We start from the raw sequence: 25,007 nt of genomic DNA, 5'->3' as shown, positions 1-25,007 counted from the left end.
TCCAAAAAATAATGACGTCATCAATAACGTCATTAAACAGTAATTTGCAAATAACGATAAAACTGATAATCCTACATGCTTCATCTCTAAGTTATTTGATAATGAATTGATGTACTTTCTAAACATAAACATCATGCTGGTGCTTGATGACGTCATCTACATTACTAAATTACATCACTATGATGGCTTCTGGAAAATATTGCGTGTTTCTGATAGATAATGGATCGTTATCAATTAGTTATGATTCGCTTGATTTTAAATAACAATATTGCTCTTTAAAGATTAGTTCCACACTACCTTTCCGGGTGTGCAAAATAGGCATTCTTTTTAACATATTTCAACGCAATGTCTCGAATTTTATCAGGCAAAAGTGAACAGCACTGCAATGATTTAAGGATATGCTTTGATCCGTCTTTGTACAATGGTTCACATTTTATATTGAACCAACATGGGGCATATTTAATGACTATATTACGCGCAACAATTATTTTCAAGTTTTCTGCAATGTTACTTGGCAATTTGTGATCACTGATGTATAGTTTGTAGCAACGTGAAGCGAAAGTTAACCACCACGTATGATTTAACGGACCAATCTTTGCGTACATCAGTTTAGATGAAACACAGTCATTCCTAATGGCATTGGTAATCTCGTACAGATACCTTTGATCAGTCGATAGATCTTTTACTATGTGCTCCGGTAGCAAACGATTTCCTGGCCCCATATTCACAGGTACAAATAATGGGTTGACTTCTTCAAATTCAACTCTACTTAGAAGCTTCCCTATTGGCCCTTTAAATGGTCTGTCACCACTGGTAGGTCTATCTAATGTAGCGAAGACGTGTCGAAGGGGTAACTCATTGGCTGAAACTGTGCAACATGCATATAAACCAACTCACACGATGACCAAGGCGTTGTTCCAGTCCGGTTATCACACCTGATTTAAATCCAGTGTTTACATTCACGGAATCACACCTAACTACTTTGACACAATGCACCATATTATATTTTTTGATACAGTCCATGAGAGCATTTGTAATATCTTCAGCTGTTTCTGATATTAGACTGACAACAGTTAAATACTGATTTCCAGGTTTCTGAACAACACTGTAGAGTTCTTCGCGAACAAAAATCTTGCCACCTGTTCTTGATGCTATCTTAACAGTTTCATCTTAATAAAGTAGGTGACGTCATCAATTACGTCATCAAGTACCAGCATGATGTTTATGTTTGGAAAGTACATCAATTCATCATCAAATAACTTGGAAATGAAGCATGTAGGGTTATCAATTTTATCGTTATTTCCAAATTACTGTTTAATGACGTCATTGATGACGTCATCATTTTCGGAGTCAGTACACAATGAATTGGATTCTCCTAATTATATTGAATCCGTTGACGCATAAATCATCTTTTTACAATAAGAATTAAGTAAGTTATGACGTTTTCAAATCTCGTGAAAACAACTCCCTATTAAAAACAATGCATTTTCAAGCCTTGAAAAAATCGCTTCAGGTAATTTTATAAATCACGATTTTTAGAAATGAAGAGGATGTCCGATCAAGCTCAAATTTTCAGGAATGTCGTTTTATGACTATTTGCAAGAAAAAAAGTTTGTAGCAATGAAATTGGAGAAAAAGTCCAAATTTCGACCCACCCTAATGGAGACTCAAATACACTACTTCCTTTAGATGTACCACTGAGGTGTTACAACTCTGCCGACAACTGATTATCCTGTTTCATTCTCAAGCACGTCAAACGACTGCTATGTTTGGCATTTACTGTATTGTTTTCGTTGTAATATTCAGAAATAAAAATAAACTCAACTGATGTGCCACAATGAAACACTGCTGAATGATCGAGTCAATGCAACAAATTAAATGTGTAAGTTATAGAATATTTATTATTCGTCGTCATAATGACTTTATGATTAGCGCGTCGTGAGCTCATGTAAGTTGGAAACCACTGCTGCAATGCAACCAATGGTTCCACAACGTTCTTTGATGCAACAAATGAAAACCTTCGTGAACTCACGACCTATTAATGGTAGCAAATTAATCTTGTCGCACACTGACCAGCTCTATTTGTTGATAAAATAAAATAATTCGATGCATATGAGTTTGCTAATTTTCCCAAAGTTCTTGGACATTATACAAGAATATTTGAGATATATTTAGTAGGTTAGCATGCTCTCTGTTGAGTTTGATTGCTGTCAGGCGTGATTACTGCAGCCTGTCGAATCAGTTGATTAATAGATCAGGTGTTGTAATTCTTCCCCTCGGCACGGTTGTTGATTTTTAGTCCTTGTTTAGTTATGAGAATGACCTCTTTGAAGCGTAACTGCACGGCGTCGTTCTTTCTGGCAAAGATTATAAATTTGATGTCCATAGTTTGTATCATTTTGATAATTGCACCAAGTGTCATCTTCAGTTGGTCACATTGAATGATCATGATTTTCGTTGCACCTAGAAACGTGATAAATATTGTATCAATCCATAAACCATTCCCGTCAAAGAACTTGTATTTTGCCGATCTGTTAGTAGCCAAAATCGCTAGTATAAGTTAATAGTTTGAGTAGTAGTTAATAGATTTAGCCTTTGCGTATATTTTGTGTGATTTTAAGTTACATTTTTGGTGCAGTTACCGTACAAATAATGGACTAGATTTTGGTGCTTGTGCTGGAAATCCAAAAAGTGTCTGGCAACACTGATTAGGAAAAGATTTGTCATTTTTTACGTAGCATTAGCAATTTCGCAGTGATTTGAGACTCAGAGATCACACTTTGGCAATTTCGATTCCTAAAACTATCATTTCAAAGGAATATAGACTAAAGTACAATTAGCTTAGAGTTCAAAATCAAAATTACATCGGCCTCTAGTTCGGGTTTATCCTTTTACCACCCCGGATTTACAATGTTCACAAATGTAATACATGTAAAAACAGTTTAGGCTACAAGTGCAACAGCTGACTTACATTGTACAAAAATAAGCTGTGTCACAAAAAAAATGTATTTTTACCGAACAATTCTTGTTTGCTATAATTCGAATCAAATCATTCTTTGAAATGCCCAAAGATGGCGAAGCATCGTGTAGTCGAAGACGTTCAAAGTTCTTTGTAACATGACAAATATAACTTAGTTTTGTCGCTTGGTATCATGTGCTAATGGTGCAAAATCGTAAGAGTAAAACAAAGCACCATTGGTAAACATGTGTCCTCAGTTTTGTCTATCGCTATCTCTTCTTTCTACGGCACTAGCCGCCACCTGAAGAAATTTTCCTCAAGTTCCACGACGAATTCTCCAGCTTAGGCATACATCTAACTCAAGGGCGACGAAATTAAACCAACGCGTTGCAAAAGCAAGGCTGCAAACCAGGTCTTTGTGTGCCAACAACCCAGTACACTGGATCAGTTTAATCACACACATAAAAATCAAAGACGTAAAGCAGCACACTAGCAGTAGCTAATAATGTTAAAGCAACCAGAACACAGTTTATAGGCTACCTTGTACTGGGGATGCTCGTTCAACCATTGTGTGAGCTTTGTAGGACAGTCGGTCATCACTCCTTCAGCGCCGAGTTTGAAAGCTGTTTCGAAATCTTTCTCTTCATTCACTACCCACAAATAGGTCTAAACAATAACAATGAACTAGCACAAGTTTGTTTAAAACCTGCGGCATAATAAGTATACTACTGTATAATAATACTAATAATACTGTATACGGTACGGTATAATACTGCCAACATGTATAATAAGCGGTTACCAACAGCTGACTGTTCGAGGTCTATTATTCCACCTTACGCTAAAAATGGAGCGTGCAAATTTGATATCATCATTATGTCCCTTCCTCGTATTGAGGATGGCTACAACGCGCCATTGTTCTCGATCATGAGCTTTTCGTACGGCACTTTCATAATTTAATTTTGTCCGTTTAGACTTGAGAGATTTTACATATGCAACAATAAATTAAAATATTATGATAATAGTTGAAAAAATAACACAGGAATCCTATGTTACCGAAATGCCACGATCTTTCAGGTGTTCAAATAGCGCTCGGTTCTTCAGAAAGAGACCAAAATACTTCAAGAATAACCGCCTGATCCTGGTTGTTTCGAAACCGGAACTGTAAGTAATATAATGCAACTGTGACGACAACCCCAGATGCTTTGTGCGCATACAAACTATATTTTTCATCTGGCTGCGACACCCTGGATATTCCGACGTTAAAAATACTTTGAATGGTACATAGGACAGAATAGAATTGATTCTAAAGTTGGTGTCATCTCAACGCTCATCATTGCACATGAGAAGTTTTAAAAAAGCTATTTCGTACTGTTATAAACAGTGACAACGCGCGAACATGCAGTTATGCAAACAAAAAAATGGTAATAAATGTATCAGCGTCCAACCCCCCTCGCGGGGAACAAGAGACATTAAATCGTATTCTTGTAGATAGATAGGCAGAGGTACTATAGCCAACTCTCGAAATGTGTGCTTAAACAATGTAATTCAAGAACAGCTCTTCATTCACGAGAAACAGGACATCTCCTCGAAGCGGTAGCTTTAAGCTGTACAAATTTTCGCAAACGCTTCACAACGTTTAAGATTCATAATCTCGGAGATAAACCTTTGAAAAGGTAATCAGAACAGATTTGTTGAAGAGTTCGGGCTTTTCAGGTTGGGGACAGATTTAGAAATTAAAATAATGAAAATCAATTTCGGATCCAAACTCATCCTCGAATATTGTCAGGAGTCGCAGTTTGTTTGCAGTAATAACATGTCAGCAGGTATTAATTAATGAGGGGTCGCGATGCCCTAATCAAGGAATTGGCTTGCTTACTGCTGCACGGATTCCGGCAGCGCCGTTTGTAAATGCGTTTCCTTGAGAGGTATAAATGGCAATAATCCCAAGTAGAACCACACGTAGAGCAATACTTGACGGCGTCCGGAAAAGAAAACGGGAACATCAGGATTCTAAAAAAAAAAAACACGTAAGGAAAACTTTTAAAAACTCATTAACTTCTTTAAAATACGTTTTAAATAACCTGTGTTCGACCAATCGTAGCAACCTATATACAGAAGCAGAAGGCTCAGGGATTAGAAAACCTTAATGAGCAGATAACAATAGTACCACGTCGAATGAATTAAATCAAAGGCTAATTCTGGTAAGTTCTAATTCACAGTAGACAAATTTATCTCATAAGTATGATACGTTGTGCGTTCCAATTTAAACCAGAAGCGATTTCCTGTCCTACACACCAGTTTTGTGAAAGTAGATGGATTGGGAACATCATAACATCCCCACAATGTAATCTCCTCTCGGTCATATTTCTTGATTAAGCGAGAAATCTAAAAGGAAATCTTCAGATAAGTTGAAAAGAAAATTAAAAAATACAGATTCCAAAACCGTTGGACATACTTGGCACAGCAGTATATCATCCAAAGTTCAAAAGAGCAATATCTAAATTAGTAAAAAAATATTCAGTCAAATGCAGTATAACGGAACGTCTTTATAAGCCACCATGCCGATGCTTAACATGAAATTACGTGTTTTAAGAAGGCAGAATGTTTTCGATGTTTGCAACAAACGCTTTCAGGACAAATTTAGTCTATAAAAACTCAAACACCTTTTACCTCTTCTAACAACTCCGATCCTTTTCCCTTTATGTCGAGGTTTATTGGGACAGATGGAAATCGAGCAAAAACTTCCTCCAGGGTTGGAATTCTTTCAGCTTCACTCTGTTCCCGTTGAAGTGATGACCACTCATCAAGTTTTAGCGATGGTAATTCCTTTTTAAAATAACTACGTGAAAAGAAGCAAAAATGATATAAGAAACAACTGTGAGTTTGGCGAGTCTGCTACTATGCGGTGAGTCCGATTCGGTGAGTTCCTAACCTCTAACCCTAACCCCTAACCCTAAAACGGCAATGATAATTAGGCTACGGTACCCGATAATTAAAAAAAAAAAATTGAAAAAATCCTCCGTTAAGGGATCGGACTCACCGAAACGGGCCATTCCGGAGTTTGGCTGATATTTTGGCTTACATAGACCCTAAATCGTGCATGGATTGCAATATAGGTTAACTCAAAGCATTGAAGACGAAGTTGTCAACTAAACAAGAGGGCCAACTTAAAACTCGCCCACTAACTTCAATATTAATGTCAAGCATGTAATCATGTGGAGTTTGTCTTGGCGATGAGACAACGGTTGGATGCTTTCTAGTGGCCTTTTAGCGTAACGCTAACGTAATCTGGAGTGATCTCTCCAGATTAGGCCTCTATCCCATCGGTTCAAACAAAGATCATGATTTAGCAAAGAATTAAAGTTTACCATAGGCTACAAGTCTAAAAGATAGAGAAATAAAACATAGTAACTTTAGCGGGTTTAGCATACTTTATTTCACACAAAATATAACATAATTAAAATAAAATAAACTCAAACGTTTTCGACACGTACGTGTGTCTACGTGTACGTGCTTTCAGTCCAGAGTGTCGTTACAGTTACAGTGCATAGTCAAATTTATCTTACGATTTTTCATTTTATGTATTGCAGATTTAATTCCTGATGAGGACAAACGTACGTGTCGAGAACGTTTGAGTTTATTTTAATTATGTTATATCTTGTGTGAAATAGAGTATGCTAACCCGCTAAAGTTACTATGTTTTATTTCTCTATGGTTCAACAAAGCAAACTCTCTACCAAAGCATTAAGTCTAAAACAACAGCTCAACCAGTTCCAAACATGTTCCTTGAACAAACAATGCCGTAAGCTATACTGAATAAAATATACAAGTGAATTGGAAAGAAAATGACAAAAAACAAGAGATGTACCGATATATCGGTATCGGCATCGGTGATATCGGCCATTTTTTGAGTATCGGTATCGGCAAAATTTGGCCGATACTGTGGCCGATACTAAACATGTAAAAAAAAGGTGTTTGCTGCGGATTTTCTACAGAAGCAAAGATATAGATTTTTTAAAGTAGTAACTAACGTCACATTGATGTAGAAAAATAACAACCTGCTCAAATTTTTGATACCTCACACTCCCATGACTTCATGCGCGCACCTTTTGGCATTGTTTGCTTAGTGGTTCTTTCATTCAAACAAAACGTTTTGTTTCAGCAGTTTTGCATTGTTCGATTCGTTAGTTGTGAAGGAGACTCAATTTCTCCAATATTTATCACTTGTGTTTCTTTTTTACTCTCAGCAGAGGATAAAATCAGGCCAAGACTACCCTGGTAGCAAAAATGTATAATTTTGCATCATTTTTACATTGCTAAACGTTTAAAAAAAACCATGTAACTTGGTTGTTTTTAGTAAGCTGGTTCTATCAGTTTGTGATTTAATTTCCACCTTTCGTTGTAATAAACTCACCAAGCTTAAACAATGTCATGGCAGAGTAAGTAGGCTCAAAATGAAAGCAATGGGACTACGAATCCTCACTAAACTAATCAATAAATGGTCTTGTTTTGCCTAAGATGACAACCTCATTGTGAACAAAGGAGCGTTCTTCCCGGCTATCAGCACAAGGCTGAGCACTCACTAGTACAGCGAGCTGTTGCGATTTGCTAACCACAACGGTGTAGCTTCCAAGCTAGCCATTTAGACCATCCAATCAACTATATGTTTCTCGGCAGACGTTTTGTAGCAAGAATTGACACCGACAAGAATTGAAATGGCTAGTGTGGAAGCTACACCGTTGTGGTTAGCGAATCGCAACTGCTCACTGTACTAGTGAGTGCTCAACCTTGTGCTGATAGCCTGGAAGAACGCTCCTTTCTTCACAAGGAGGTTGTCATCTTAGGCGCAACAAGACCATTTTGATTAGTTTAGTGAGGATTCGTAGTCCCATTGCTTTCATTTTGAGCCTACTTATTCTGCCATGACATTGTTTGAGCTTGGTGAGTTTATTACAACGAAAGGTGGAAATTTAAATCACAAACTGATAGAACCAGCTTACTAAAAACAACCAAGTTACACAAGTTTTTTAAACGTTTAGCAATGTAAAAACGATGCAAAATTATACATTTGGCCTGGCAAAAGCTTTTCAACCAAATGACAAGCGCCCTTAGGTTGCACATTACTTGTGGAATAGTTTTTGTACGACTACACAAATCACTTGGTTTACATTTTACATCTTATTATCCATTAATATGATAGCCTATTTGGAGAGTTTGCGCAAACCCTTTATTAATTTTTCAGAAACCCCAATTATGATGTAATGTTTCTTCCCTTATACCCCAGTCCTCAATTACGGTGGTCTATCATTACTAAAACCTACTATTATGACACAACAATGCGGCTGAGATTAGATTCTTGAATTTTTAATAAATTATGCCAATTGAAAGCTTTTTTTAATAGTTTTATGCAAATAAGGAAAAACTTAGCATTTGATATAATTCCTTGCAAATACAAAAATTGCTTCTTTTTGTAACACCAAAGTATCGGCCAAAATATCGGTATCGGCCTAAAAAAGTGATATCGGTATCGGGATCGGTATCGGCCAAAATATTGGTATCGGTACATCTCTACAAAAAACTATTGACAATGCCTGACAGCCATCATCATCATTGAGTTTTGTTCTTCAACATGCCTCACAGATTGAAGTACCTCATAGATTAAATCGTCTATGTTTCTACAATTTCCAGTACAACGCTTCAAGTTCTCATCGTGAAATACAACTGCTACTTTGTCTTTCGTCATCTGAACATCGAGCTCAAGCATTTGAGTTTCAGCTTCAACAGCACTAAGAAATAGAATTTCAAGTTTACCAATGAAAACAAACGATTGTAAAATAGGAGCTTAATTTAGCAGTGCGGTTGTAGGCTTCATGGTTCATGTTACACGGTCAATAATGCTGGTCTGCAATTTTTTTATACAGATTATGCAAATAGGTAATATTAGCTGAACTTCCACCGCTGACTCAAATCCGAAGTCAGATTTTCTCTATCACGTTAAGTTTTTAAGATATCAGTAAGCACCATGTTTAGTTATTTTCAGCGTACAACAAAAATTCGAAGGCCAAAAACAATGATGAAAAGTTAACAAAAATGTTAACAAGCAAAACAATGCTTTCAATATGTTCTCAACAATGTCACTAAACTGTGGTTTAATTGTGGTTTCAACATTTTGTGAAACCAATTAAAGTTGAAAAAAGCAACTACTTGTGTTAGCATAGATATATGTGTCAGTGTGCCAGCATACAGTTCTGAGGCTGGGGACAGAAACACAAAGATCAAAAGCATAAAATGTTGCTAAATATGGAATTGTATTTGCCAATAGATCACCATTCACAACTCTACGATTAGTCGATTATGGTAGCCTTTGGCTAAATAAGCTATCAGCTCTTACTTAATACAATTTAACTTATTTTTATGATTTTCTTCTCCATTGTGAAAACATTATGAGAGAGATTTCGAGACTGTTGAGTGTTGATTCAAAGAAAATTCATAACGGACTTTAGGCATTCAAAGCGCTGACAGCATTACTTGCAAAAAAGCTTGAAAAAAATATACAAGGGCTGTGTCACTGGTCCAAATGAAAATTTAATATATATATAAAAAAAAAAGAAGATAAAGATCAATGAACAGGTATACTCACTGGTTGAAGGCTGCAATTGTATTCTCAGGCCTTTCTGCAGCTCCTGCAAGGGAAATTTAAGACTGCCATAAAATAAAGAAGTTGTACATATACATACATAATAATACAAGGATTATAAGTAGTTTAATTTGTTGCACAATGAGCAAATGAATCCAAGCAAAGCTATGACGTTCATCATGATACAAAACATTGAACAATTTTGACTGCACACATAGATCTACCCCTTGCCGAACTTCTGATCTATGATGCAATGAAATAAGAAATCCTAGAAAATAGAATTTATAAAAAAAAAAAATGATGCTCAGATCAATTGTAGTGAAGGCATAACATGTGATCATGTTTATAATAATTAAACACATTGAACAAAAATTGTTAATAGCTTAACCCATCTCAACAACAACATTATAATTTTAAAAGAAACACATTCAACATGCAAGGCGATTTTTCTCTCTACGTACTTCTCAGATAGGACAAAATAACAAAAATATATCTCTGTCATAGGCAACTAAAACAAACAAACATCTGGCAAAAATCGGCATAACTTATGACATGTGTGAGACAATAAACAAAATGCATATTTGTTCAACAGAAGAATAGGAGATACATTTGCAGCTTCAAAAAAATGTTCCAGTGCATAGGGATAGTAAGAATGAAACTAATTTGTAGTAAACCTACCCCCTCTATGGCTTATGTGAGAGCAATAGAAATGCCGATTCTTTTTCTTATGTAAAATTCCAGGTTTTTTTAAAAGCAGCACAGATGCAAACACATAAGTGCCGAACCCTATCCCTAGCAGTGAGTATCTGGAGATTAATTTGTTGTTGCCAAACATACCCCGTTGTTTGCCTGCAAGTTAATAAAACAAAAACAAGGTAACATTTGTAGCAGAATGGTAAAGCCAATCAATGACATGATGATGTCCGACCTTTATTAAGACATTTATTTATTATTAAGACACAAGACATTTATGATATGTTAAAAATAATAAATTGTGCTTTTGGCTATTGATTTACAAACAAAATGTCTGAAGAAAATTACACTAGCAAGGATTCAGAGAAAAATTCACAAATCAAGTAAATGAGGTGATCCTGTAAGATGCATGATAACACATCACAGTAACGATGCTTGATATGCCTAATAGGGTGGAGTGAAAAAGACTTTTTTTTTAATTTCAAAAAAAGGTAGTGCTAAAATGAGGGCATAGTGCTAAAAAACAACTTTGAAAGTGATTTTGGAGAGTAGGTCTTAATAGGGGTAGGCCTACCCCCACTTTTAGGGACCGAAATCCCCCAAAATTGATAAACGGTCATAACTTTGGAACCAGTTGAGCTAAGGAGTTGGTTTTTGTGCCAAAAGATTCAGAACTACCATGTTCCTGTCTGACTGCCTATCACCTACTTGTTTTTTTTTTTAATTTTTTTAGCATCTTGAGGCCGACATAAAAATTACAAACAGGGTATACAAAGAAAGGTATGTTTTGTATGGAAGATGGAAAAACACAAGGATAACAGATTTGAGTAATATGATGGATGATAATCTTCCATGATTTCATCAAGAACTTTTTAGTACGGTAGTGCATCCATAGCATACAAAAATGCAAAATATGTTGTAAAAAGTTTCTTTCATTTTTTAAATCGAAACAATATGAATTTTGGTTTGTTTTTTAAATACAATACATGATTGAACAAGCCGAGAAGCAAAGCAACTGTATTACAGTATATTATACCATAAAATTTTCTTTTTATCTAACATGTCCAATTGTTCATAATGAAAAAGACAGTAGCTCCTGGCTAAAAAAGTAATATACTAAGTATGTCAATGGGTAAGAAAATATGGCAAAACCTTGAAGGCTTTAAAATGAGCTAAAGTGTGTTTGCGTAAGGTAATTTATTGATGTGATCCTGTTTGATCTCCCTTGCTACACTCACAGATTAAGCAAACCTTCCATATTTAAGACATCAATTCGACATTCATGCATAAAAAACTGAGTGCACTTAGACTTTTCTAAACAAATGCATTCTGATTGAATAGAATCCTATGTCAACAATAAACTTTGGGGTTTTGGAATTATTCTTCCACACATGCTCTAAAGTCTATTCCTTTCAAATGTTTAATTTTGCTGCTGCTAAATTTTAGCTCAAAATTATAACTTGTACAATGTACAATAATTGCAAAAATCGCAAAACGTGTAAATTGAAGAAAGTTTTCAGATAGACATTTTTCCATTTTCTATCCTGAGATTTTCTTTCATCCCATTTTCATTCCATCATAGAAATCTTCCATTTCATCTCAAAAATTTCTTTTGTCAGCAAATTTTTTGATTTCTGCATTGTATAAGGTAGGCTATGCCACAAGTAAGCCCACAAACTACAAGCTAAAATTTAACAGCAACATTCTTCTGAGAATGAAGTATCGTATCGGTTTCTTTTATGTCCGGTTTTCTTTCTCCATCCTTTTACTATTATTACGACTGCTCATCCACATCAATATTGGAACTGGCAAATTCAATCTACAACATTTTTCATTAGGCTGTCATTCATTACTACATGAGTGCTTCTCTCTGTTTTTGTATAACATGATTTTCTATTCAGGTATATTTCAAGGTTTTACCACATTTTCCCATTTATTAACGTGCTGCTGGTCTACATCGACTTTTGTAGTTAGTAATTAGTAGTATCTTTTTCGTCCAGGACGCGTTAATAACAAAAAATAAAATGATTGATTGTCTGGTGTTAGAACTAGACAAGACCTATATCTGTGTTCTTGTTTTGGTGCAACCACTTATTGTACATGGATATGGAGCACATCGAGATGGAATGCGTTGGGTGCAACTCAGTTCGTACCCTGAACAGTTCGTACCCTTCAAAGATCGAGAGAAAAAATTAAAAAAAAGCCGAAGTCGCTGATTGCAGTTTAATAGCACAAAGCCGAAGTCGTTGATCGGAGTTTCCGCAAACAACTCGAGGGTTAGCGGAAACTGCGGAAAAATATTTGCGGAAACTGCAATCAGCGAGGGTTAGAGACTAGAGCATAGATTACTCGATGGTTAGAGTTAGGGGAAGCGGAAACTGCGGTTAGCGAAAACTGCGGAAAAATGTTTGCGGAAACTGCGATCAGCGAGGGTTAGGGATAGAGCATAGATTACTCTATGGTTAGAGTTAGGGTAAAGATTAGCAGAAACTGCGGAAAAATGTTTGCGGAAACTGCGATCAGCGAGGGTTAGAGCATAGATTACTCTAAGGTTAGGGTAAGGGTTAGCGGAAACTGCGGTTAGCAAAAACTATGGAAAAATGTTTGCGAAAACTGTGATCAGCGAGGGTTAGGGTTAGAGCATAAATTAGTCTATGGTTAGGGTCAGCAGAAAGTGCAGAAAAATGTTTGCAGAAACTGCGATCAGCGAGGGTTAGCGTTAGGGTGAGGGTTACGGTTAGCAGAAACTGCGATCAGCGACTTCGGCTTTGTGCTATGTTTCTCTCGATCTTTTCAGGGGGAAAACTTTAAAATGTTTGCGGAAACTGCAATCAGCGACTTCCGCTTTTTTTAATTTTTTCTCTCGATTTTTTTAGGATACGAATTGAGGGTACGAACTGTTCAGGGTACGAACTAGGTTGCATCCGAATGCATTAGAGTAGCTGTTTTCCGTGTTTTGTCAATTCATGTGAAACATCAGGAGTATCTCACTTAGATAACTGTTTTTTTTTTCGCTGCCCCATGTAGATTGTCAAAATGATTTTGCGGTTGGTGCGGTAGGGCAAGCTTACTCTCTCTTTTATCGCTTAACTCTTATTTAAATTAGAAAGAGCACCTTGTCTTAGATAACCATATGCTTTGTTGCCTCCAAGATGTAGCATCGATATAAATAAAAGTTAGGCTAGGTGTTTGATATATATAGTCTACTATTTTTGTCTCAGATGTTTATCAAATGAACCGAAAGCTACTGAAATAAACTTTATTGATTTATTATTATTATCACAGCTAGCGCTTTAGTTTTCAAAGAGCTCTGCATGCTGCCATATAATGTTATTGTTTCGTGGACTGTTTGATTGTCCACGTTTTCACACAAATAGAATGATTTGAGAGCAATATATGGATTTAAAAGACAGAAATAAAACTATGCTACTCATGAGGATGCTTGTTTTACCATGAATGTTTTTGATTTCTCATTCTCAAACAACTGTCGCGTTGGTTCAATACAAATCGAAATATTTCAATTCAAAAAATGTAATCAAACAGAAACTTTTACTCAAGTTCCTTACATTCTTTTATGTTTAAAAAAAAAACGTGTTAGAATAGAAAGTTAATGATGGAATAGTGGCATGAAACAGCTTAATCCGCTTTCGGGATTTTGTTCTTTTTTGGTACCACAAACCAAACTTGTTTCTGCTAGAACACAAGGGTCGACTTGCCTTCGCTGAGCAACCCAACATCAAGAGCTCCGACTCTCGCATAAAAGGCAATGTCGACCAACGTGTGTGAGGACTATAGTCATCCTCCCCTGCAGAATGATGGAAGATTGTCTTTTATCCCATCGTCCAACTCTTTCTATCTTTGACATTTTCTATCTTCCACCCCAAAATCTGCCTTCCATTGCATCTCATTTCTTGTCCATCAACATCACACCTGGATTGCAAATGCAAACTAACCAGGGATGCCAGCGACAAATTTCCAATAAAACTTAGATTGTGTGCTAAAAAAAACCCAGATGAGGCGAAAAAAACCCAGGTCCAGAAAATATGTAGTAAAGCGGTAAAAAAAAAACCTGCGTGTGCTTTCAGCACCATTTTAAATCATTACACAGAAGCCTCAGAAAGCTACAAATAGTAACACGTATGTATAATTATACAATATACATGTTATGTTGGTATGGTAGTTAATATATGTGTACCGGTAATATAACTATATACAAAAACAAGAGCTTGGTAGGCCTATATGAGCTCACAGCAAAGATTTTGGTTCAAAATTACCTTTATGGTAAAGCGTCTAGCTAGCAAGGTTCAGTGTGTGTTTAACCAAAATTTCTAAAACTGACTAGATGTATGAGTGTATAGGCTAGCCATTAAGGTTAGTTTTGAGTTTTGAACTAAACTTTTTGCTGTGTGAGTTGTAGACTGCAGCTGAGGAGAATCATCATGCCTGCTTAGTGCTTACAGTTTGGTGTAGGCCTACAACTACAAAAACTTGGTTCTTAGCAATAAACCCTGCTTAGCCTTTTTTTATTTGAACATAATGTTGAAAAGAATAACTCAAATTCACAATAAATAAATGTTCAGTAACACAAATAGTTGTACTACTCCAATTTTTAGTCATCCACATTTTCATAAAGTTGGATCATTTCTTCAGCATCCTGTACCTCACTGACTGCAGTAGCTGATGCAAAAAACATTACCGGTACCTTATCATTTTTGTATTGCAGTGTGGACCATTTATCGAAGATCCCGGTGCCTTAATACCGTGCAAGCTCTGTGCAAAGTTAAAAACCAAAAAAAACCTAGATTTACCTAAATTTGAAATAAAAAAACTTAAAACCCAGATGTGGTCAAAAAAAACCAGATCTAGGTGGAAAAACCAAGCTCTGGCATCCTTGAAACTAACATGTAACTTGAGTGAGCAAAAGTTCCCTGTTAGGGGAATTTCCCATAAAGCTAAACAACCTAAAGCTGCAATTTTTTATTTATTGTGGGAGTCCTTCTCGAAAATCATATCATAAACACTTGAATGAAGAGCTGTCACAGAAATTTGTTAGCTAAGCCTACTCATGCTCAGCCACCCTAGGAGTGTTACACTTTCACCATTAGGGCAACAATATATTTTTATGATGTTAATTAGGCTACCTACAAAGTAACCTTACAACGCTTTGACTTAAAACTCTCATTTAATGATTGTGTCTTTTCTCTCACTGTAGCTAGGCTTATTCTTTAGTTTGCCGTGGGCCTACTTATATTTCAAATAAGTTGATTTTATTTCTGTGTGATAGGCAGTCTACCCTAAATGTAGCCTACACCCTTTTATTTTTTATTCTGTGCCTGAAGCTTTTTTATTAGTTTGAATAGTCTGTTAGGCTACTTTAATTTTGAAAGCAACACAATCTAGCCTACGTTTACACTGCACAGATCAATTTTGCTTTTCCATTGCAAAAATAACCAGTTTGTATATAGAAAAAAGACAACTGGTTTGGTTGTTTTTGAATCTTTATTCTCGGACTGACAAAGCATTGATATGTTATTCCTGGTAGCTTCGCTTACTTGTAGAGGCTTTTGACGCAGGGGCGGTTACCGAGATTGACAGAGTGAAGTTTCCGATTGCTGAAATGTTGTTGCCGGGGAATTATTCCATCCATTAGGTGCCGCATAATGGAGAGCAGTCCTTAGAATGCGTTGCTCAAGCGCATTAGGCTACCCCGATAGTCGAACCAGCGCCGCGTGATCTTGAAGCTTCTTCGTCCACGAAGTCACGCGCTAACCAACTGAGCCATCGGAGCGGCAACATTGCCTACACACTACTACAGGCTCTGACAAAATTTTTTAGGCGAAGTGCAACGAAATGCAATTTTGCAGCCAATGACTTGCTATTTGTGTTTTGATATCGATGTTGTCCGCCGATGTCACAAATTGCTCGACACGAATAATCCTAGCACGGAGCACCGCAACCACAAGATGAACTGATGTCACCCGAATTCTGACCACGACAGTAAAGATTTGTTTTTATTTTATGTTTGAACCATCAAATTACTATGATAGCAAACAAAATTTAGAGCATGCGGAAACGAATGTTATAAATGTGGCTAATGTGTCCCAGACAATGTTTGCAACATAAACAATTAAACATGGTGTTCATTCGTATAAAACCATTTCATAAACTATGAAGACTAATTAAAGCACTGCAACAAAGTGATGTATTTACCAGATAAAAACATAATTACAACATTGATAAGTTACGGCATAAAAAAGCTTTAAATTAGACAGTAAGCAACTAAACATAGGCTACCTGCAAAAGTACATTGTTGCCTAACTGCTTAATCGTTACATTAAAAATAAATAACATATGCTCTTACAAATTAATACATAAAATTACTCGTTCTCGTCCCAATAACTCAGGGTACAAGATGAAAAGAAAGGGAAGCTACGAGCATTAAAATAGTGTGCAGAAACTAGGTGGAATAACCTGTCCAAAATCTACATCATCTACAAGCTACATCATAACCAAAATTCAGTGCATCTCTTTGGCATTACACTACGGGTAGGGGGCATTACACTACAGATTCGTCTGCGCGATGACGGTTAAAACTGATGTGGTTAAAGCAAGCCAAAATGCAATAAATAAACAGTACAAGCGCTGTCTAAGGTAGCTCAATACGTGAACGAGATGTGCGTCAAGATCAACACTTCTCATTTAGTTACGATAAAAACTCACAATTTAAAATACAAAAAGTCATAGGGGTAAAAACGACCGGGCAGAATGAGAATCGTATAGCAATCAGGACGTAGCTTTTGAAACAATTTACTCAGGATAGTTCTGTCTTTATATCCTCATTGAATAAAAGGAATCAATAAAACGTAGATTTGAGATAAACGCTCTATCCAGAACAGCGTTAAAATTGTACGGTTAGCACAACAGGTATAAGTGCAGGGAATTGTCGAAGCATGATTTAGCTACAAAGTATTAGAATCTAACACGTTGTTTCAACGTTACACCTTGTACTGGGGATGCTCGTTCAACCATTGTGTGAGCTTTGTAGGACAGTCGGTCATCACTCCTTCAGCGCCGAGTTTGAAAGCCGTTTCGAAATCTTTTCCTTCATTTACAACCCACAAGTAAGTCTAAATAATAACATAGTTTTGTTGCTAAAAAATGGCGGCGATAGCAGTAGGCCTAAGCGTGGACGTCGCTATAATAGCACCTGGACTGGAAGCCAAACGCTAGGCCTCACCTTGGACGGCAAACAGGATCGCCATATTGGTGGTTTTAACGCCAACAACGTAACACCTTAGGTTTTAGTAGTAATCATGCTGTTGACAAAATGCAATATTATGAAAAGCATTATCAAGATCCGGGAAAAGTTACCTTTTCAAACATGATGTTTGTAGATAGGCTACTGCCCATTGATAAAACAGAGTTTTTTTTAACTATTTAGAAGGCTCAAAAAATAAAAAAAAACTTTTAAAAAACGCCAATATGGCAATCCTGTTTGCCATCCAAGATGAGGCCTAGCGTTTGGCTTCCAGTCCAGGTGCCATTATAGCGACGTCCACGGCCTAAGCATTGTCGTCTCAAGGTCTTTGCTTAAGTAACTCACCGGTATTCCTCTGTCCTTCAGGTGTCTAAACAACACTCTGCTTTTCACAAGGAAACCGAATATGCCCATGGCTGCTTTCAACGCCTTTGACACTTTAAAATCGATGCTGCAAATAACACGCTTTTTTGTTTAATACGGTAAAGAAAAAGTTTACAAATGACAAGACACTGTTTTGCTATACAACTGCTTCTCGGGCGGTTGTTAATGTTCGTCAATGGTGGAGAAAAGACCAATACGTTAAGCGAAGGCAATTTTTGTGGACCGAGAAGCTTTTCCTTTCATTAGTTTTGATTGGTGCGATCAGACATATGGCTTAATTGATGGACTCTTCGAAATTTCGGCAATTGCCGACGCAGATGCATAAATGGCGCATTAGCGTCGGCAATAAAAATGCCGAAGCCACACGAGCTCTTGTAAGGATAAAAAAAACTAATTTTCTTAGACTACATCAGATTAGGATGTTGACTCAATCTTACTATTGCTGGATGTTTTATTTGGATTACTTCCTACTTTGCCGGCGCTTAGACACGTGCCCATTTCAACTTTTGCCCTCGGCAACGTTTTTGTCGAAGTAAAAATATGCTAATTTCGAAGACTGTTGATGGTACATTGGTCTAGTACATAGTGAAATGCAACATGTTAAAAACTGGATTGAACTTACGACGAAATAATGTCTGGGAGAACTATTTCCAAATAAGATTCTTTAAGGGGAATGAAAGGAAGCAAGCCGGTGTAGAACCATAGGTAGAGCAACGCAACGCGGCGGAGTGAAAAGAAGAGTGGGATTTCTGGATCCTGAAGATGTACTGTGAATGTCAAATGCTCAGCAGGTCATAGCCCTAGGAAGCGCCGTAGGCATTGCTTTCTAGCGCAATGTTACTCATAACCATGATCGAAATCAAAGGCTATATAATTAATCGACGAGGCGCCACTCCGCAATCGAGGGCATGACTTCAAATGTCTTGTCAAGGACACAGCTACATGCTCTTCAGCGGTTTCAAACGTCGTACCAGGGCTTTCACCACTCGGCTATGCAGCCACGTGTCAACAATACTCATGCGCAATCATGCGTACAGGTTAAATACGTCATTCATTTCATTTTCTGACAAAAGGTTAGACATCATTCCGGATCATCAGCACCGTTCATAGGTATTTCTATGAAAATGAGACACATGATTCAAGTAGATTTCAAAAGGCGTAGGCCTACGTAAAGAAAGAGAATTCAATTAGTTGCCAAAACCATCTTACCAATTTGTACAATGCGTCTGTAGTTTTGTTTTGAAAATTTCCCCAAACAGTAATTTTCTCTCGGTTGTACTTCTTGATCAAACCATGGACCTAACGTTAAACAGTAACAAAAACTTGTTTTAGTCATAAATACAAAAAGTGTGAGATATCCCATAAGCCAAGTAAATTACGGTAACTCCTGCATGTTCAACTTGCGAGTTAAAATGAGCTTTCACTATGAAAGGTACAAAAGTAACATATATCCAATATCCATGTTGAATAGTGCTGAAGTCTTTCGTGGATGAGATAGTCCTACTTAAAAGACGCTATGTTAATATTTGTAATAACAATGCACACGATCGTACCATTGTATTGTCAGTGAATATTTATGATTCCATTGCCTGTGATTCTTTTTCACTTACCTGTTCTATAATTTCGTACCCGTCTCCTTTTACGTCCAAATTTATCGGTGTAGTTGGAAATGCTTCAAACACATCTTCAAGCGTCGGCATTTTTTGGCTATTTCCTTCATTCCTACACATTGTTGATCCGTAAAATGTCACTTGCAACTCATCTTTTATTAGTGGCAATTCCTAAAAACAAAATCATGTAACTGTACCTTTGAACATGGCACCTAGTCCGTTGGTACATATCTCCGAAAATCAAGTGTTTTATCACCAACATCAGTGTTTCCGAGTTTTTTTTTAGTTTTTACCCCCCTGGTATGAAATCTTATTTGTCAACTACAGAAAAAAGTGACGGACTGATAGTCCAAAGGAAATTATTTCTACGCCCAATATGAATACTGTACCTTTTCGTAGAAACTAAATGAATTTGTGGCTTTATCTTCCTTAGAAGGCTTAACAAGTGAGTATACGAAAGCTAATGAAAACTAATGAATAAGTAAGTGAAAACTGAGTTAGCAGCAGTTCTCCTGACTTCAACTAATGTGATTTTCGTGTTTCTCATTGATATCATTATGCACACAAACGTTGACAGTTGACACATAATTCAAGCAGCTGAGCAGATCATGTGCATGTAATACTAGCTGTGATGACTGATTTCTGCCATAATCAGTATTTTTAACTGACTAAGCACAAGAATAGAAACGAGATATGTGGTCTTCAATGATGAATCATAAAGGAACATGAGGTCTCAAATAAAAATTAAACTGCAAATACATCCCTGATACAAAACCTGTATGACAAGATGATTAGCCTCAGCAATAACACTGACTTGTGTATTTTGAAAAAATATCAAGCACTCAAAATTCCAAAAAGCAAGTGATATATGTAAGATGGAGCTACTTCCTATTGAATAAGTTATTTCTTGCATACCAAAAACACCTGTTCTTTACATATCTTCAGTTCACTTTAGCAGAATATATCTACACTCAATCAATATCGTTTCTGTTCTTTTTGCACGAAAAAATTTGTGTTTATTATCAAATGCAATGAACAAATGTCAATAGATGTAAACCATACCTCAAAATTGAATTCATGTATATTTCCTTCTTGACCTGTGCATCTTTTCAGGTCTCCGTCATGACTGACGACTACTTTTTTGTCCTTTGAAATGTGCACATCAAGCTCAAGCATTTGAGTTCCAACTTCAATTGCACTGCAATCACAGATTGCTACTTAGAAGGCATTTCCTGGTTGGAGATGTCAAAAAAACTTTTTTCTGTTTTTCATTTTTTACTTGTATTTTGTGCATTTTATGTACCGTACAGTATTTATGTACAGTATTATTTCCTTTCATTTATAATCATTTCATATATTTTCAAGTAACGTTGGTTTACAGTTAATCATTTTAAAGAACTTCAAAATTAAAAATAAAAGAAAAAATGGCTCTGATTAGCGTACTATATAATAAAATTGATTAGTTTCAATGTACGATAGTTGTAACAATCATACAGTGCAAATGAAAGTTTTATCTGGTTAAAAAATAAAGCCAAAAATGTGAAAACTTGTTTTGAAAATGAAAATAGTTTCATGTACAGTGCTACATACTGAATTTGATCAAATTGTCCTGAAATCTAAGCTGGGTAGTGGGTATGTATCATAGCCTACTGGGGCCAGGAAGAAAGCAACAAATTTACTGTCTTTAGGTCAGGCAGATTCTACTATATAAAGTAAAATATATATATAATACAAAATACTTACTGGTGGTATGCATCTAAAGTATTTTCTAAGCGTTCTGCAGCTCCTAAACAACATGGAGTGTGTTTAATAGGGGTCTGCTACTATTCGGCTAGTCCGATTCGGCTGGTCCGATTCGGCTAGTCCGATTCGGCTAGTCCGATTCGGCTGCACTCTTTTTCGGCTGGTTCGTTAGATTTACGAAAGGATTTTGTTGGATTACAGAAGGATTAATGTTGGATTTTCAAAAATTTGGTGAATAGGGAACTTGCCGAGAAAGACTGTACCCGAATAGGGAACTAGCCGAATCGGACCAACCGAATCGGACCAGTCGAATCGGACCAGTCGAATCGGACTAGCCGAAACGGGCCATTCCGGTTTAATAGATACCTTTTTCTGATATATCAAAACTTAAAACACATATACAGTTGTTGCAGATGTTTATTCCATACGAAGAAGCTTCAAGATCAAGCAGCGCTAGTTGGACTCTCGGGGTGTGCACTTAAGCAACACATGTTAAGGACTGCACTCGGTTTAAATAGCGACATCTAATGGATAGAATTGGAATAATTCCTAGCAACAAGACTTCAACAATCAGAAACTTCACTCTGTCAATCTCAATGACCGGGCGTAAGCCAGTGATTCATAGCCTCTACAAGTCTACAAGTATGTAAAACTGCCAGGATTAAGCTCTGCAAAAGGATTTCCCAGTCCGAGGATAACGATTCAATCAATTAATTCCGACTTTTAATCAAATAAAAGTAGTTTGAAGTTTATTATGACATTTGTTATAACAAACAAACTAAATGTGATTTTCTTTATTACAGAACAGTTAGATAGTACTAAATATACTGTATTAACAAATATATTTAAACACAGCTTCGGTAGAGAGTTTGTCTTGTTGAACCATAGGCATACGAAGCCGAGCAACGTTATCAAGTTTAACATATTAAAGATTATTATATCTACAAAAAACACAAAACTACGCAACAATTAAATATCGAACGTTTTTGACATCACACGATGTCCTCTTCAGGAATAACATATATACAATTTTTACTACATCTGAATAAAATACAATGATTATTATAACTATAAACAGGAAAAAACAAAAACTGCACAGTACTTCTGACTAGCTCAAACTCAACGATATAGGCTCTGCGAGAATCAAAGGTAACTGCATCAAAAGGTGTTGAACAGATCACATGATGTGGTAGAAAGACAAGGTACGAAAAGACTAATTTTAAAATACAGAGAGCGTATTTTAACATATTTAAACAATTTAAACATATTTAAAGAAATACATATTTAAACACACATGCAGATATGCAATTTTGATACTATATTTCATGAAAACTCCAAAAGGCATCAAATTGAAATTGAAAACTTAGCTTTTCATAGCAGCAAAGGTTGTTAAATTAATCCAAAACTAAAATTGCAAAATAACATACAAACAAAAACACAACTGATCAATTTTAACCTACAAATGTATTTTCATGGAACTTACATCATTGTCTTGAACAAATTACACTAAAAACCCATCCATAGAAACATGATTTTAATAGATGACATAAATTGGTAAGTGGCTGGCTATGACATACAACTTTTCTAAAAATATTTGATGTCTACATTCTACACTGTGCAATAGCACTCACCTCCTCGATGGCTAATATGAGCACATAGAAAATTTGTCCGCTTTTTTTTATGAAGAATTCCAGGGAATTTCAACAATATAGCAGATATAATGACATATGCAACAAAGACACCAAGTATCGAATAACCCACAATAGCTCCAGCACTAAGAGTCATTTTAACAGATTTTAATCAACTTACATAAAGTTTCTAAAAATTGAACATTATAATATACCGTACCTATTATAGCCTACCATATATACTCATTGTACAGCAACCAACAAATTAGGTCACAATTTGAAGTGTTTTAGTTCATTAAAGTGAGTGTCTGCTGCATTGCCGAGAACGTCTGCGCAACGTTCGAAAGGACGTGGGTTTGACACCACTCCAGAGCATGCAGCTATGTCTTGGCTAAGACACTTAATGGCAAGCCAAACTAAGGGGAGCAGCTGACTTGAAGACAATATGTCACTTCGCTGCTTCCTGTCGTATCGTACTGTGATCTCAGTGTACTATATTGTATGTTATCGCAAAGGGTGCAAATAAAAGCATGATTATTATTATTATAAACCCATGAAATTTAGCCTGCAGTACGCAAAAACAGTAGGCCTAATAGTTAATACATTCAACAAAAACTTGCATGATTGTTTTTATCATCATCAGAGATTAGGAGTTAAGAGTCTATCTATTTACTACCCCCATTGTATCAATGTTTCCCCATACTGCACTAAAAAGGCCGGTACGACAACCTAAACAATCTTTGGTTTTGTCACCTGGACTTTCTCATGTCACATGGACTTGCTCACTCATAGTCATGGATAACTTATGCTGTCTATTTCTTAGTGTCACATTGCAACAAAATTCAACTTCTCAATGGTGCATGGTTGAGCAAAAATTATGAGCAAAAATTATGCAGGTTACGTTCGCTTTAGCAAAAACATGCAGGTTGGACAGGTGTTGACATTAAGATAATAAATGCAGCTGACATATAGACACTTAAAACTAACCACTGGCCTATTGCTAGTTACTTAATTTAGCTTTACAGGCAATCTTTTTAACTATTTTGTGACCACGGACGTGTGCATATACGTCTCAGGATTTTTGCAATGACGACCAAGGATGTGCCCATATTATGTTCAAGGTAAAATAGTCTTTCAAGCAAAAAATGTTTCAGCCACCCTTTACATTTTTGATTGTTTCACCTTACGTACGTCTTCAGCCGTCACGGCAAAAATATTGAGATGTATATTGTATACTACACACATCTGTGGTTGCGAAACAGTTATAATAAGGTTTGTAAATTTAGGCTAACATTTCCAAGTTATTTGCGAGCAGCCGAGCATGTTAATGTTTTTCTCTGTAGTACCATGTGTACTGGACCAGAATACAATATAATAATAAAAAAACAGAGTACCACCTAAGGCAAGCAGATGGTAATTTACTAATATGATATATCGGTGCCGTATATTATCTTACTTGGCCTAAAACTTTTTTACAAAAGTTAAACATGCCTAGCTTATGTACCAATATGAAGCTTTTGTATACCCCTAAACCTGCCATGCTCACAACAAATAAATTGTGTTTCAAAGAAGGTTCGGTTACATCTTTCAAAGCATTACATACGATACCAGTAGGCCTACCACTTTAGTTTGATTGCTGATGCAGAACATTCCAAAATTTCAGCTTATTACTGTTGAGTCATTATGACATGCAAGAATAAGATGCAGCCTTGGTAGCCAGATTTACATCAGAGTTGCCAGAACTTTAATTTTTTTCAGCCAGAAATAACTTTCAAACTGGCGCATAAACTGGCTAAATTGTATGCCAAAAATGCCATGAGTCTGAGGTGAGGACAATAAAAAATCTAAAACGTTTCCAAAGCAGGTATTACTAAATTTTGGCACATTCAACAACCATTTAACAAAATGTCAAATAGGCATATAAAAAGCTATCTGAAAAAGTAGGCTACTGACTAGCTGACACATTACAGTGGGTTACTATATTTTTTCAACAAAAAGAAAGAAACATTCTTGATGAAATGGAAGTTTATGAACAACTAGCCTACTTGTTCTGCATCGACTGTGCTCTGCAAGCTTCTGCACAAAAAAAAAGTAA

At 36.3% G+C, this 25,007-nt stretch overlaps 2 protein-coding genes across 3 annotated transcripts; both read right to left on the bottom strand.

Moving 5' to 3' along the window:
- Positions 1–1,773: 1,773 nt before the first annotated feature.
- LOC145775633 (lysophospholipase D GDPD1-like) lies at positions 1,774–10,438 on the bottom strand. Its single transcript, XM_082586957.1, has 9 exons — positions 10,275–10,438; positions 9,600–9,642; positions 8,610–8,745; positions 5,630–5,785; positions 5,255–5,344; positions 4,836–4,969; positions 4,013–4,118; positions 3,500–3,625; positions 1,774–2,463 (listed from the first exon to the last, which is right to left on the bottom strand). The coding sequence occupies exons 1-9, from the start codon at positions 10,429–10,431 to the stop codon at positions 2,446–2,448; spliced, it is 966 nt and encodes a 321-aa protein (XP_082443083.1). The 5' UTR covers positions 10,432–10,438; the 3' UTR covers positions 1,774–2,445.
- Positions 10,439–16,361: 5,923 nt separating this feature from the next.
- On the bottom strand, positions 16,362–23,069 carry LOC145775718 (lysophospholipase D GDPD1-like). Of its 2 annotated transcripts, none has more exons than XM_082587072.1 (8): positions 22,916–23,069; positions 21,285–21,327; positions 20,604–20,739; positions 19,542–19,712; positions 19,141–19,230; positions 18,554–18,687; positions 17,893–17,998; positions 16,362–17,416 (listed from the first exon to the last, which is right to left on the bottom strand). In XM_082587072.1, exons 1-8 carry the CDS (start codon positions 23,067–23,069, stop codon positions 17,285–17,287), a joined length of 966 nt encoding a protein of 321 aa, XP_082443198.1. In that variant the 3' UTR covers positions 16,362–17,284. The 2 variants fall into 2 exon arrangements, with proteins under 2 accessions (XP_082443198.1, XP_082443199.1); XM_082587073.1 differs by having other exon boundaries at positions 16,362–17,391.
- Positions 23,070–25,007: the final 1,938 nt, after the last annotated feature.

This window comes from Aplidium turbinatum, chromosome 8 (genome assembly GCF_918807975.1).
Source record: "Aplidium turbinatum chromosome 8, kaAplTurb1.1, whole genome shotgun sequence".
NCBI classification, from domain to species: Eukaryota; Metazoa; Chordata; class Ascidiacea; order Aplousobranchia; family Polyclinidae; genus Aplidium; species Aplidium turbinatum.
This window is presented reverse-complemented; position numbering and strand designations above follow the sequence as displayed.

Coding starts and splice junctions, on each gene's coding strand:
- LOC145775633 (XM_082586957.1), bottom strand. CDS start 10,431: ATGTTTGGCAACAACAAATTAATCTCCAGATACTCACTGCTAGGGATA. Junction 9,643..10,274: donor TCACATAAGCCATAGAGGGG/GTAGGTTTACTA, acceptor TTTCCCTTGCAG/GAGCTGCAGAAAGGCCTGAG. Junction 3,626..4,012: donor TGAAAGATCGTGGCATTTCG/GTAACATAGGAT, acceptor GTTATTGTTTAG/ACCTATTTGTGGGTAGTGAA.
- LOC145775718 (XM_082587072.1), bottom strand. CDS start 23,069: ATGACTCTTAGTGCTGGAGCTATTGTGGGTTATTCGATACTTGGTGTC. Junction 21,328..22,915: donor TCATATTAGCCATCGAGGAG/GTGAGTGCTATT, acceptor CATGTTGTTTAG/GAGCTGCAGAACGCTTAGAA. Junction 20,740..21,284: donor ACTTTAGATGCATACCACCA/GTAAGTATTTTG, acceptor CTGTGATTGCAG/TGCAATTGAAGTTGGAACTC.